We start from the raw sequence: 13,964 nt of genomic DNA, 5'->3' as shown, positions 1-13,964 counted from the left end.
TGGTGCTGACCTGTTGAACAGATATTGATGGTACTGACCCGTTGGGCAGATATTGATGGTACTGACCTGTTGAACAGATGTTGATGGTCCTGACCCGTTGTGACTGCACAGACAAGTCGCCAGGTCGCTGATGAGTCCAGTCGTGATCAGCTGGCAGGTCTTTCTACAGCTGATCAGTGGAGCTTTGCTCATCTGGAGGCTGAGCTGCGGAGGAAAACTGGACGTGCTAGGAAAAAACTGACTGCAGTTTTGGAATCAGCTGCCAGTTTTAGTTTCAATCAGCGTAAAAATCTAACTCAACAGAAAGTTTTTTCAAATTGTTCCCCAGTGTAATCAGACATCATCAGGAACATACGTCATCATCAGGCTGCACAGTCTCACGGCGCAAACAGCATCGTTTCACTTTTCAAAAGTTCACTTCCGACTTAGCCAACATTTCATAGAGTTCCTAAGCTGTTTCCTTGGAGAACTAAACATGTTCCTTCTCCTCCCTGTGGTTTCTGCTCATTTTAATTAGAGACACAGGTAGAAAGTGGAGGGTGAAGAGCATCGCTGCTGGATGAGACAGGCGACGCTACGACATGACGTTATGACGTAGATTCACCGCGACACTTCCTGCCGTCGCAGTCCAGCGTGTCGATGGCCAATCAGAAATATTTAACTCACTTTTAATCCAAAGTCAAATGATGACAGTGTAATTTTGACTCAACTTGCGCACAAACTAACCTAAAAACCTGTGATTGAATCATGCGCCGCTGTTACCATAGTTCCTCCCTCGCACACCTGTCTACCTGCGCACGGCGGGACGGGAGCAGCGCGCCAATTAATGACATAACAGCGGACATTTCTCACTTTCCCGCCATGCTCTGAATTACTCCGCTGCGCCCTCAGCAGGCTGCGACATGACGTGGATGACGTAGATTTACCGCGACACTTCCTTCTCCCGCAGACAGATGTGCTTAACCCGAATAACCAAGTAACAGCGAACATAGAGCTTTGGTTGAATCTAATTAAAATCGACATTAATTATCCATTATTAACCCTAATTACTAGAGTGAATCTGTGTTTCAATAAGAATTCACGTGGATTCAGTTGAGACACTGACCTGTTGAGTCAGTGATAATAGAGGCGCACAACAGAAACACAGTTATATTGTACTGAAGTCTGTTATACACATGGTGTACAGGTTTGAAGCAAGATGACATTTATTTATTAGGCAAGGTGAGATTTTGAGGGCACAAGCAAAAACTTATCATTTATATCTTCATTAACACCAACTACTACCAATGTCAGTTATTAAAGGATTCATCTTCAGTGCTCTATTCACATACATAGACAGCATTAATGTGATAAGTGATGACGCTGGCTGTAGTAAAGACCCCAACATAAAGTCATTATCTGAGGAGATAATTTACCTTCTTCTTTTGAATAATATGGAAGCCTACTTCTGCCAAGAATAGAAAAAGAAAATCTAAAAGAACAAGTTAAAACTTTGACTCAATTAATATCTAATAATATTCTGAGTTCTTAATTATTTAGCACTTAGACATCAAAATTGTGAAGACATTAAGTCTTAATTTTAAGACAAACTTATATGTAGAAAGTCAAAATTACACTCAAGATTTTGAGATATTTAAATACTTCTGATTTTTTTCAGACTATACTGATTAATAATTTTGGCTTTTCTTAAAAAAAAAAACTGACCTAGAGTGACCTGCTATCTCAGGATTATGACTTAATAACATTTTGACAAAGTGAAATTGACATTATGACTTATTTCACAATTTACATGACGGTGTAATGATTTTGTATCTTATAATTTTCACTATTTAAATCTAGACTAAGAAAGTCTTACAGGTCAAAATTTGGAATTACCTAAAAAATTTATTACCTGATAATTTTGTCCTTAAAATTATAACTAGTTCAATTTTCTGTCTCAAGATAATTGCTTAATATAACTGACAGAATGTGAAAATCATAAAGGGAAAATGACTGATCACTAGTTACTAATCATGTAACTTACTACTTACTGTACTAAAGTTTTGTGTCATGAATGTGTTCTTTATGTCTTCTCCTTTTTTTGGTTGTTTCTTTTGTTTATTGTCTTGACAGAAATAAGCTTCCATACAAAAATGTCGTAGCTTCATCATCATCTGACATTTCTGCTTAATTTTTTTTCATCTGCTTTAGCAACAGAATGACTGAAAAATTCATTTCAACTCAAATATATCGAATAAACATAAGGCAACAATAAAATATAACATGGAAGACAATGATTACACAGAGATTTCATGGGGTTTCTCAACCTTTGTCTGGCTTTCCACTCTGTTTTTAGGTCCCTAAATTCTCCTTAAAATTTTTAAATTATGAACATTTAGATTTTCATTACATATGTTTCAAATAAATATAAATATTATCAACCCTACAAATCTGGAGTCCAGACCCAAGGTTGAGAAGGAGTTTTATTATAGTCCTTTTCCACTACAGGAAATGAACAATCAGTCAACTCACATGTGAAACTGTGGCAGGTTCTCCAAGATGCTGGAACAACCTACCTGCTAAGTACTGCGTGCAGGTGTACTGAGGAGAACTGGTGCTGGTTAAAAGGGGGTCAAAGCAAATACTGATCTGATTTAGGGTTCTTTTCTTTGCTTCACTTTGAATGTAGTTCAAAGAGAAATAGAAACTATGTGTAATTTTTTTAAAAACATCCTCACTTTTAGTGTCTAAACTTTCAGTACTGTATATCCAAAACACACAGTGGAAGCACAAGATTCTTATAAGTTCCGGTCATGGAGTTCCAGGCTACAGGTCATTCAGGTCCCATGGTGGGAAAGAGTCATTAGAGTACAATCAGGTAGAGAAGCCACAGGAGAACACACAGTGTACCAAACCAGGTCTGCCAGTCTGCACTGATGATGTCAAACACTTCGGCCATCAGCCACTTATCACTGCTGCTGCTGCTGTTACCAGCTGTCCGTTGCGAGTCATGATGGTTGGCAACATGCGCCTCGTGTATCCCGTCGTCTGAGTTGGATGACTTTGTGACAAACAGGAAGTGTTTCCCATCCTTGCAGACTCCCGCTGGGACTGGGCTGGTGGCTGACACACCTCCATCTTTAAACCTGGAGCGATCACGATGACAGGAGGTCAGACAGCACATAGCCTCACTCAGAGCCAGTGGAGGGCTGACAACAGCTCTGATACAATACATATTTATACTCTAAATCTTGTTGTGTTGCAAAAATGTGTGAGTAATAATGTGATGTGTAAAATTCAACCCTTATTTTGAAGCGGTGTTGGTTTGTATTTCAGTGCTCAGTGTTAGTTTCACTGTGTTTGTTTTGTTACTGCATCACAAACAGAATAAAACCACCCTTAGGAATCACAACACACAGTTAACTAGCAAACTTATGTTAATCAGTAATTAATTACTCAAGTGAAAATCAGAAAGCAAAAGAGTGTCTAAGGATAATGTAATGTTATTATCAAACTGCAATATAACATTAACACACATTAAGAGATAGACTGCTGGGGGATTCCCATGATTCACTGGGCTCTCTCTCTCTCTCTCTCTCTCTCTCTCTCTCTCTCTCAACTACTTTATGCCATTAACTTTGTTGTTTTTTCTCTCCCGTAGTTTGTGCTTCTCCTCTCTCTCCCTCTCTCTGTCCTCATTCTGCAGGTCTCTCTGCCTCGGGAGCAGCAGGATCCAGATCCACCACTACTCATCTTTACTATTAACCACTGTTAGCTGTCATTATTATTGATAACACCATTACCTACACAGCTGTTCCTGGTCTCTCTCTCTCTCTTTTCTCCTCTCTCCTCCCCCCACCCCCCCTTTTTTATCTCCTCCTAAACCCAACCGGTCGAGGCAGACCCCCCCACCCTGAGCCCGGTTCTGTTGGAGGTTTTTTCCTGTTAAAAGGGAGTTTTTCCTCCCCCCTGTCGCCAAGTGCTGCTCTTTGTGGGAACTGTTGGGTTTTTCTCTGTAACAAAGTAAGGTCTTGACCTGACCCTGTAAAGTGCCTTGAGATAATGTATATTATGATTTGGCGCTATACAAATAAAATTGAATTGAATTGAATTAAATTGTCACTTCACTTCCAAGCCTCACGTAAATGCCTACGTAAAACTACACAGGAGTAGAGAAGGGGTTTAAACCAGCTCCATGGTGGTGACATTTTGAGCTGAATTGGTGCTTGATGTGTTAAAAGTTAGTGCCAACACACAACATTGGTGTGTGATGCACATGAAAAGGCTCATGTTAACAATTATCTATGCAAGCCAGCAACATCCCAATGTGTCAGGATACATCAACACCCCCAGCAACAACTGTTTTACCACATTGGCTCCCCTCAACAGCTCCCAGTGTCTCTACCTGATGTCTGAAGGGTGCATCCAGTGCTCCAAGCATCAAATGAGGGCTTGAACATGCTTCTCTGTCAGCTTGCACAAGTATCATTCAGAGACATTGATGTAACAGTTATATGTTATACAGATTTGCTTATTGTAAATGTTTTGAATTCTCCTCCTGACCATCAACCAATCAGTTTGTTTTACATGCAGCATGTTGCTGAATATAAGTTGCTACCCCTCGAATACAAATTTCACTTGGTGTGAAAGCTAACACGATACTTGCTAGCTAATGTGCAACTTCCAAGGAACAGCAGGGCTATATAGCTTGTTAGGATGTTTACATTGTCTTCTTAACTGATGGAAAGCCGTAGAGAGGCACAACTGTTCAGGTCATAACCTCTCCATCTGAGCTAGTCAAAACTAAAAATATATTTAATCTTTAAAGTAGGTTTATAGCATGGTCAGGTGTTGAGGAAGATATGCACAGTTCACTTGTGTGGCTATTGTGGGTCTATAAGTTGTGCTAACTTTGGTCTTGCCACCTCTGTTGTAGAGATTTAGGGAAAAAAAGGAGTCATGAATCATTTCAAATGTTTGGCCCTAAGTCTTTACCTCACGTTTATTTGGAAAGCTGTAGGAGGCTTGTGCTGCTTGCCCTGGTATACCTTGTTTTCCGTGAGTCCTTGTTTCCCCAAATGTAAAATAGAGGTGGCAAGACCAAAGTTAGCACCACCCGTGAGTAGTGGTCCAAATAGTCCAATTATCCTATAAGTATTACCATACAGATGATAGGGGACAGATGTCTCGATTACTTACACCTGCATTAACAAGAGTCTTTACTGAACAGCGTTGTTGCTCATAAGGATAGACTCAAGGTGGGTTATAACCAAAACATAGTGTAGGTTTACATCACCAATGCACGACAGACAACAGGAAAGCGCCAAAATTGTAAAAAAAAAAAACTGTTCTACAACTCTCGCAAAGACTGTTATTGAATTAGCTTGTGTTATTGTGGAGCTGGTTGTATGCTACCCACCAGGTGAGTGTGGGCTCTGGGTGTCTCGTCACCTCCACCTCTAGCGTCACTGGAGAGCCCTCCATGACAGTAGCTCTAGACAGGGGCCTGGTGAAGCAGGGAGGGCCAGCTTTAGAGGCTTTTCCCTGGGGAAGAGACTCTGTCTGGGCCCGGGGAAGAGGAAGAGCAGGGAGGGGAGGCCCTTGGATCTGAGGAGTAAGCCTGATCTCCTCACGGATGGCCATGGGCTGACAAATGTCTGGGTCTTGGTCTGAAGTTAGTAGATGAGGTGGAGAGGAAGGGGGTGTGACATGCGGGTTAGCCTGCAGAGCCAAAGCTTGGGTCTGTGCCCCAGGCTGACCTGGAGCAGCGGGCTTGGCAGAGCTGCTGGGGGTCATGCCATGGTCATGCATACACTGCTGGGTACAGGTCGAGGTCAAGGACTCATGGAGGTCTCTGCTGGTGATGGTACTGCTGGATATACTAATGTTGTCAATGTTGTTTAGCTCTGGAAGATTGGGGGCATGGGCATCAGGTAGATCACCACTACCCTGAGTGGATGGGCTTTCTTTTTTTGACCTGAAAGTGCTGCTAGCCTGTGGCACTTTGCCACAACTGTCTGAAGGGGAGGACTGGCAGTTAACAGATTGTTGGGTGATAGTAGTGGCTGTGGTATGGTTGCTGTTTTGGGGCTTGTTCACTGAAGATGTTTCCTTGCTGGTTTGGGAAGAAGATAAACCCTGATCAAGGCCACTCCTAGAATCTTGGTAAGTGTCTCGTGGAAGGTTGTTGTCTTTGTGGACAGCAGAATCTGCGAAACTGGGGCTTTGAGCAAACCCTCTGGGCAGGGGGACCAGATTGTTCTGTGGCAACGTCTTACTCTGAAATAACAGGCTTTCGTGGGGTGAACTGAGGCTGCTGCTAGCCTGTGGCAAATCGCAATAAGGGTCTTCAAGGGAGGATTTCATGGAAATGGTTTGCTGGGTAACTCTACTCGTGCTAGTGAAACTGTCCCTTTGAGGTTTGGAGACTGGGGATGTTTCCTCTCTTATTTGGCAGGAATTTATGTCCAGATTGAAGCCAATTTTTGAGTCAGAGACGGAGTGTGTAAAATTCTTGTCTTCACCACTGACAGTTCTGATTTGAGGAAAAATAGTTCCGCATTTGAGGATCCTAGTTTTTTGCAGCGGGATCTTGTCCATGTGGAGATCAGAGTCTGGGCCATTAAAGGGCTGAGGACAGTAGCTGGACTTGGGGAGGGTGGAGCACTGATCAAGCTCTGCAGGATGGGTAATGCCGTCAGTCTGTGGAAAGGTCTCACTTTTATATGTGAGATTTGGGGTGCTCTTATCCTGAGTACCTGTACTCCTCTGAGGCTGGTTATACTGACTCTTGTGATCATTTAAGGGCTCAGTCTTGGAGGGGGTCCTCTTGTCAGGTACATCATTTTCCTTGCTATAACAACTGTCTGTAGTGTTGCAGTTGTGGACTGGGTTAGATCCTGGGACAAAGTTTGTTTTAGAGCTGTCCAGAGAAAGGTCAACAATCTGGGAGATGTTAGCTGTGCTGGTTTCTTCAGTCCTCAGGATAGTGCACAGAGTGCTGGTGAGGAGGCTTGGAGCAGGAACTGCCAGTGGACTCTGGACAAACAAGGTGGACTCTGATCTGAACCTGTGACACAGAGAAACAAAATCTTAAATCTGGATGGTTTCCTGGTGAATTAGTGGGCTACACCCCATATCGAGAAACTGCCACTTTCAGATTTCAAATGCATCCTGTGACATTTGTTTCATGTCCTCACTGTCCTATTAGATTGTCCTTATCCTAGAAAGGCTGTGTATGTTCTGAGTACTGACCGTAACCTGGCACCACTGAGTATCAAACTGTCAAGTACCAAAAGCTATTATATGCTTTCTCAGGTCATTACTGAAAACATTACTTAAAACATGCTTGTTTGGGGAAAATATGGCTGCTTGTGTTAAGAGGAAGTGTAGAGTATAAACATCCTTAACCTTCAGAGTCCTACACTAAGAGCCAAACCATTTTGGATGGAGCAAACTAGTCTGCCAAAATCATGAAACAACTTATGAATGATGCTATGATAGTTAAGGGATTTATTTGTAGAGCTGTCAAAAATGTCCATGACACTTGTGTATAAGTTCACATATGGTCAAGTTTGAGATGAAGCATTTGTTTTGATTAAGGATGATCATACTGTTACGCTATCCTCTTAGCTTGAATTGATCAAGTTCTTCCTGCAGCATGGTTTGCAGTCAGTCATGAGTCTGTCAACATACATTACTCGACTAGGGCTAGGTTGGCTTTTTCTGGTTTGGCCAAAACAAGTCCATAAAGTTTTTTGGTGTGGGGGGCCTTGAACAGTCCCCTGCACAGAACCTTGACCCCTGTTATTGTGGCTTAAAGGGAGTAAATCTTGCAGCTGGGTTCAACGTTTGTTTAAAAGTCTAATGTCCATTGTGTTGCAATGACATGTTTCAATGTCACATACAGAGAGAATATTCAGGTGTCCACAGACTTTTGTGCACTTAGTGTAGCTTTCATATTGATGTGGCCAGCTTCTGCTGTGCCTACAATTGTAACAACATACAAAGGGATCTTGCTGTTTTCTGATGTGACTGCGATTCTTCCTAAAACAGACCTGGTGCTGCTGTGAAGACTGGAGACTGGAGGAGTGGGATAACCCTCTGTCTGACTGGACTCTCTCTCTTGATGGACTGCACCAGTAGCAGTAAGAGTCCCACTGTGCTCTGACTGGACATGGTACTGTTGGCTGTACTGGTTGATGTGGATGCTGTGGGAACTGAAACAATAACCCTCCTCAATGTCTGATTGGGCCATGCTGGACTCTGGTGTCTCTGCCAGTGGTGGCAGGGAAATGTCGTCAGGTGACACACACTCATATTCATCATTGGACAACGAGTCCTCTGTCATCACTTCTTGTTGCTGGAGCTCTGCCTCCGACAAGCCTCCTGTTGATGCATCCTGAGTAAAAAGGACTGAGTATTAGACTGATGAATCACTGCTGTTATACAGTAAAACTAAAAGCTAATCAGAACTCATAAAAAGGTTTTCTGCAGACCTTCACAGGTTGAAATTGTTAACATTTCAGTAAAGCCTTTCAGATAAAGTGGAAGTGACCTCTAAAAAGTGATTTAAAACATAATACAGGTTTTATCTCGGATGCTCAGACAGGGAGGTCCAACGGTGAGGGACACTGTACTCATAAGAGATTAACATTTTAATTGTCTAAATGAGCCTGACCATGCAATGCCTTAAATGTTATCAAAATATTATCAATAATCTATTCTAAAGCTCACAGGAAAACAGTGCAAAGATGCTAGTCTGAGAGTGAACTCCTTGATAGCAAATGATAAACAACCACACTGGGATCATAAAGAAGTTGTCAAAAATGGGGGCCAAATAAAAGGAAGAAAAAGAGGTCAGGTTTTGATTCATTTGGTTACAGAAAATTGCAGACACATACAGCTCTTTAAGTATAGTTGATGAGTTGGGCAATATTTAGGTTTAAGGGAAACATACGGTTGAGTATTGTCAGTAACGAGATGAATATTGTGTTCATTGACTCCCACTAAAGGAAGCTTCATTTTATTACCTTGTGATTTTAAAAATAATCCCTAGATTGCAACCAAATACATTTATAAACGATGACAACCACACTGGGATGATAGAGGAACTGTCAAAGCCGAGAGCCCAAATAAAAAAAAATAACTTCAGAATTTGATTCATTTAGTTGCAGAAATTCTGAGCCTAGAGGTATAGCTGATGAGTTTGGCTATATTTAATGTTTTATTTCAACAGGTTTAGGGGAAGCATATGGTTGTGTATCATCAACGTAGAGATGAAATTAAAGCAGTGTTTTTGAAATATGTAGCACAGTAGCAACATGTAAATGGAAAAAAGGACCTAAAATTGATCCTTTGGGAACACTACATGAGATTAACTCTTTTAAGTAACCTGTAGCAGTGTTATGTTTTATCCAAGATGGGAACTCTACCTGTCCTGTTTCTTGCACCTCTTTCCTCTGAAAATCCCTCTGGATGTCAGTGAATGATGGGCCAATACCAGAAGGAGGGGGAGTGGCCTGAGGGTCAGTGGCAACAGGCTGTAATTGGCTATGGATGGTGTGGACTAGTCTGTTGACGTCCACTGGGGAGCGGGAGAGGCTGAAGGTGTGGGTGGAGCAGTAGGAGGAAGTTAACTTCTCGCTACTTAACTGCTGTCTGTGGCTGGAGGAGAAAGAAACACAATAAACCTTTATTTTTTACAGTTCAGGTTTTGATATAGACTTGAGACTTGAGCCAAAGGTTCCCCTTCCATAAACAAATAAAAGATTAAATTACTACATTGAATTACAATGTTGTTGTCCAAATAAACTTAGAGCAAATTTGATGGGAAAATTTTGAACCCTGCACCAAGGCCTGAGGGGCCCCAAAAGCCCCAGGTGCAGGGCAGTGTCCCACTTTGCACGGTTGGTACTCCAGCTGTGGTTTATCCTTTGGGGAGCAGGAATATCAGCACCTTTATTCAGTGTACCTGCTCTCTGAGGTGACCGTCTGTCTATCAGCCTCCTGACTGCGGTTCTTCTGTAATGGAGGCTTCCTACTGGCTGCAGTCTGCCTCTTTGCAGGAACTTCTTTCCCATCATGCTCAGCGGTCAGTTCAGGGGTGTGGCCTGTCTCCTTCAGCTCATACTGGAAGCACAGGACAGATTCAGTAATTCAATAATATTTTAGAATATTTAACATTTTTATTGCAGCCTTACAATATAACTATAATGAGATGATGAGAATATGAAATAATAAGTATAATTTTTTTTTTAGTTCCGTTCTTCTGTTTATATCTGTTTTTTAAACCAGAGAACGTGAACTCTTTGCGTTCAATAAAACTTCAAGTGATTATTTTTACCATGTCAGTGGCCTCCTGTGTGCTGCGGTTATCCGTCTGCTGCTTCTTTTTCCTCTTTCTGTTTTCCTTCAACTTGTTTTCTTTCTCTTCATCTTTCTCTTCTGTCTCACTCTCTCTCCTCTGCTCCATCTCTCCCTCTTCCTTTATATCTTTCTCTCCATCATTCTGCTTCTGTTTGAGACTCTCCAGCTGGAAACAACACAGTGATATTACTGTGCATTTCGACACTCATTAAAATCAATAATCTGCAGATTGTTTCATTATTGGACCAGAAGTTTTCCTGTTTTATTGTTATTGGAAAATTGAATCAAAGAAGATTGAATGTGGCTGCTCTCTATAAAGTCATCTGAATTCATTACAAACATTAGAATGGCACTTGGTAGAGCACATACCCCTGTCAAGGCCAAACAATCCTACACATCCAGGTTTGTATCTGGATCTGAACCTAACTCCATGAAGTCATAGATCTGAACAAAAACAATGTTAATATCCTGTATCTGTTGATCAATGATAAAATACTCTAAGACCACTAAACATGAAAACGTCTAAGGAGTGTGTGCTTGTTTTGTGTTGTGTTACCTTCAGTTTGGCCTCCAGCTTCATCAGTCCATCACTCAGCCCTCTGATGGACTCCACCATCTCTGAGTGTTTACTGACTGTCTTCTCTATGTACCGCCGCCCCTCCTCCGCCCCTGATACACACACACACACACACACACACACACTGTAACATTGTAGAGTGGAACAGCTGATTTGAAATAACAGAAAATCTGATTTGATCAAGAAACACAACCACACACCGATTTTTTTAGGTGACAACACTAAAAGGTTCAGAACTGATTTTTATCTTCAGTTTTATGAGTAATAATTAAAAAAAAATTTTTTTTATTGCAATAAAGAGATTAAAAAGTGCTTCAGGAGAGTAAATAGCAAAACAAACTACAAACACATGCAGACAAAACAAAACAGAAACACAAATAAGCAATGTAAAAATATGTGAATTATTTAAAAGAGATAATTCAAAAGCTTTGTAAAGTAAAATATTAACATAAAAAGTAACATAAAAAAGAGATAAATGTCAAAAGTCAAATAACTGTAGTGCCTTAAAAGTACAATACTTCCTTATGCAGAACATTACATGTTGGGATCAACAGTATGGAAAAATCTATTTGCAAGCAAGCAGAGAAATCCATTCAGGTAATGAATAAAACGTTTGAATGATTAGCTCAATGTTAAGTAGTGAGTTTCCTAAATCCATCTGATAGAACTGAGGGGATTTGTCAGACACAGCTGCCTGCTCAGAATAAAAGTGCCAGTATGTTGGTCCTCACCGTGCAGTCTGACAGCCAGCTCAGTGATCTGACTGATCCTTTCCTCCTGCTGAGGAACCGTTGGCCAGACGAACTTCTCAAACTGCCGGTAGAGAACAGAGACGGCTTCTGTGCTGCGACACTCTGATGAAAACTTCCCAACGCGAGCAATGGTTGCGCTTGCCTCCTCACACCAGAACTGATACTATTAAACAACACGCAAACATACATTTGAATTATTTCAACAGATTTTTAAAGTTGGTGTCGTTCAATAATTGCTAATGTCTGTGAATCACCTCCTCCATGGCTTGTTGTAGTCTGCAGGTCATGTCCAGTGTTTTTTGATGTTCACGGACGCTTCGCTCAAACTCTCCCATCTGTCTCTGCAGCTCGTTGATGGCGTCCTCCACCTCCCGGGTCATGACCCCGTCCTTAACCTCTGACCCAAGCCGGGCCGTCACACCTTGCAGGCGTTTCCTGAGCACCTGCAGGATCAGACAGAGCAGAGCATGACAGATGCACCTCTTTTCTCAACTGCTACATCTAAGTTAATGTTATTTATAACATGCAGAGGGTTAAAATCACAGTTGTCAGGTGTTTTCATCCAGAGGTTTTTATGCAATATTGTAATTTATACATCAACAAACCAGAGAGGAAACAGGAAAGTCAACAGATAACACAAAGAAGGCTTCACACTTTGCTGAGATTCTTGTATCATACAGACACAGATGTGACAAACCTGGAAACAGATTTTTCTAACATACCTTCATACTGCGATATCTGTTTCTTTTCTGCTTTGGACAAAACATTCATGTGCTGTTGCCACTCACCTTTACACACCTCCAGTCCAACATTACAAAATACAGACCAATGACTAGAGCTGGTAAAGGCCCAAATAACTATAATTTGTGAGACCTGCACCTGCAGGGACCAGAAAAACCTGGATTGCAAACACAGCTACCAAACTCACAGCACATACAAACTGACCTGAGATCAGATATGTGCTCAGTCAGATTATTACCTGGATTAAACTGTGTGGAAAATGTGAAATAACACATTATATGAAATTGTAAAATTGTCTAATGTCCTGGTGTTACATTAATGATGATTGAATCTCTTAGGGCGGCCCGGTAGTCGAGTGGTTAGGGCGCTTACCATGTGTGACACTCTCTTAGCAGGCAGTCACCGGTTCGACTCCCAACCGGTCCGACTCTTTCCTGCATGTCCTTCCCCTCTCTCAACCCCCTTTCCTGTCAGTCTCCACTGATCTATCATAAAGGCACAAATTTAAAAAAAAAAAAAAAATGATGATTGAATCTCTAAGCATGGTCAAGGTGCGGGGAGTATCTGGTATGGTAGCCTCAGGATTCCCTCTCTGGCTTCATCAGTTAAACAACATTCTGGGCTTTTGAAAGGTCACCAGGGATCTATCTTTCAGGAAAATGCATGCCAAGTTGTGTGACATGAACATAAAGACAATACAGTCTCAAAGTTGAATGAGTTATACAGGAAACGTGGGGAGAGAGTAGGGTATGACGTGTAACAAAGGTCTCCGGCTGGAGTCGAGCCAGGGATGCTGCTGGCATGTGGCATGCATCCCAACAACCCCCAAACAGGGGTAGCTGCACTGTTTCCACATCTCAGGCTCAGACCAGGGGCCACACAATTCAACACAGTTTGGAAGTTTGTCATGAAAGGTGGACATACCTGCAGCTTCTCCTCGTACAGCTTCACCTGCTGCAGCTGGTTCCTGACGGCCTTCATGTTCCTGGTCCTGTCGTTTCTCTTCAGGTAGTTAAACTTCAGGTTGCTGAACCGCTTCTTCAGCTCCTTAAAGGAGTCACGAAGCTGAAAAATGACACATCAAAAAAATCAGTCACCAGATTCCATCAGCTCATTTTATATAAAGAGGAAGGTCTGTCGTTAAACATCACACATCCATCTGCCCCAAGAGTTTTATGTTGACAGTCAACCACTGGCTGGTTATGTAGTTACGTAGAAATTACTTCCCTATTGTTGAGTTGATGGATTTTGTTTTTCCACAAAATAATATCAATACAAATATTGGTAAAGACAATTAGATCAATTACAGTTTTCTTAAGCCAAAAGTTATATTTTAAGATTTCTCACTTGGTCCGATAAGAGCAAACACACAATGTCATATTCAATTGTTATATGAAACAATCTTAGCATTTTTAAGCCGTAACCAACAAAGGTTTCCTATTTTTAGTCAGGTGGTTGGTGCGCCATTTTGGTCTAGGCTATAATATCTCAACAACCATTTGATGTTTTGCCATGAAATTTTTCCACTGACAGTCGGGGTCCACACA

General features: G+C 41.6%; 2 protein-coding genes across 5 annotated transcripts in view; both read right to left on the bottom strand.

Moving 5' to 3' along the window:
• ttn.2 (titin, tandem duplicate 2) overlaps positions 1-839 on the bottom strand; it is a 213,788-nt gene extending 212,949 nt beyond the window's left edge. For both annotated transcript variants that reach the window (XM_071472682.1, XM_071472683.1), the window contains exon 1: positions 356-839. The gene's annotated coding sequence lies outside the window, so the exon portion shown is untranslated. The remainder of the gene's footprint in view (positions 1-355) is intronic.
• Positions 840-1,181: 342 nt separating this feature from the next.
• The window catches only part of ccdc141 (coiled-coil domain containing 141), a 33,724-nt gene continuing 20,941 nt past the window's right edge, over positions 1,182-13,964 (bottom strand). For all 3 annotated transcript variants that reach the window (XM_071472700.1, XM_071472701.1, XM_071472702.1), the window contains 10 exons: positions 13,342-13,482; positions 11,931-12,119; positions 11,656-11,839; positions 10,904-11,016; positions 10,325-10,513; positions 9,953-10,110; positions 9,414-9,645; positions 8,037-8,380; positions 5,399-7,048; positions 1,182-3,125 (listed from right to left, as the gene is read on the bottom strand). In XM_071472700.1, coding sequence (XP_071328801.1) covers positions 2,843-3,125; positions 5,399-7,048; positions 8,037-8,380; positions 9,414-9,645; positions 9,953-10,110; positions 10,325-10,513; positions 10,904-11,016; positions 11,656-11,839; positions 11,931-12,119; positions 13,342-13,482 — 3,483 coding nt within the window. In that variant the 3' untranslated portion in view covers positions 1,182-2,842. The remainder of the gene's footprint in view (positions 3,126-5,398; positions 7,049-8,036; positions 8,381-9,413; positions 9,646-9,952; positions 10,111-10,324; positions 10,514-10,903; positions 11,017-11,655; positions 11,840-11,930; positions 12,120-13,341; positions 13,483-13,964) is intronic.

The sequence above is a fragment of the Trachinotus anak genome, unplaced genomic scaffold (genome assembly GCF_046630095.1).
Source record: "Trachinotus anak isolate AG129_WGS33_773 ecotype Australia unplaced genomic scaffold, CSIRO_AGI_Tana_v1 ptg000039l, whole genome shotgun sequence".
Lineage (NCBI taxonomy): Eukaryota > Metazoa > Chordata > Actinopteri > Carangiformes > Carangidae > Trachinotus > Trachinotus anak.
Note: the sequence above shows the minus strand (reverse complement) of the source record. Positions and strands in the feature narration are given on the sequence as shown.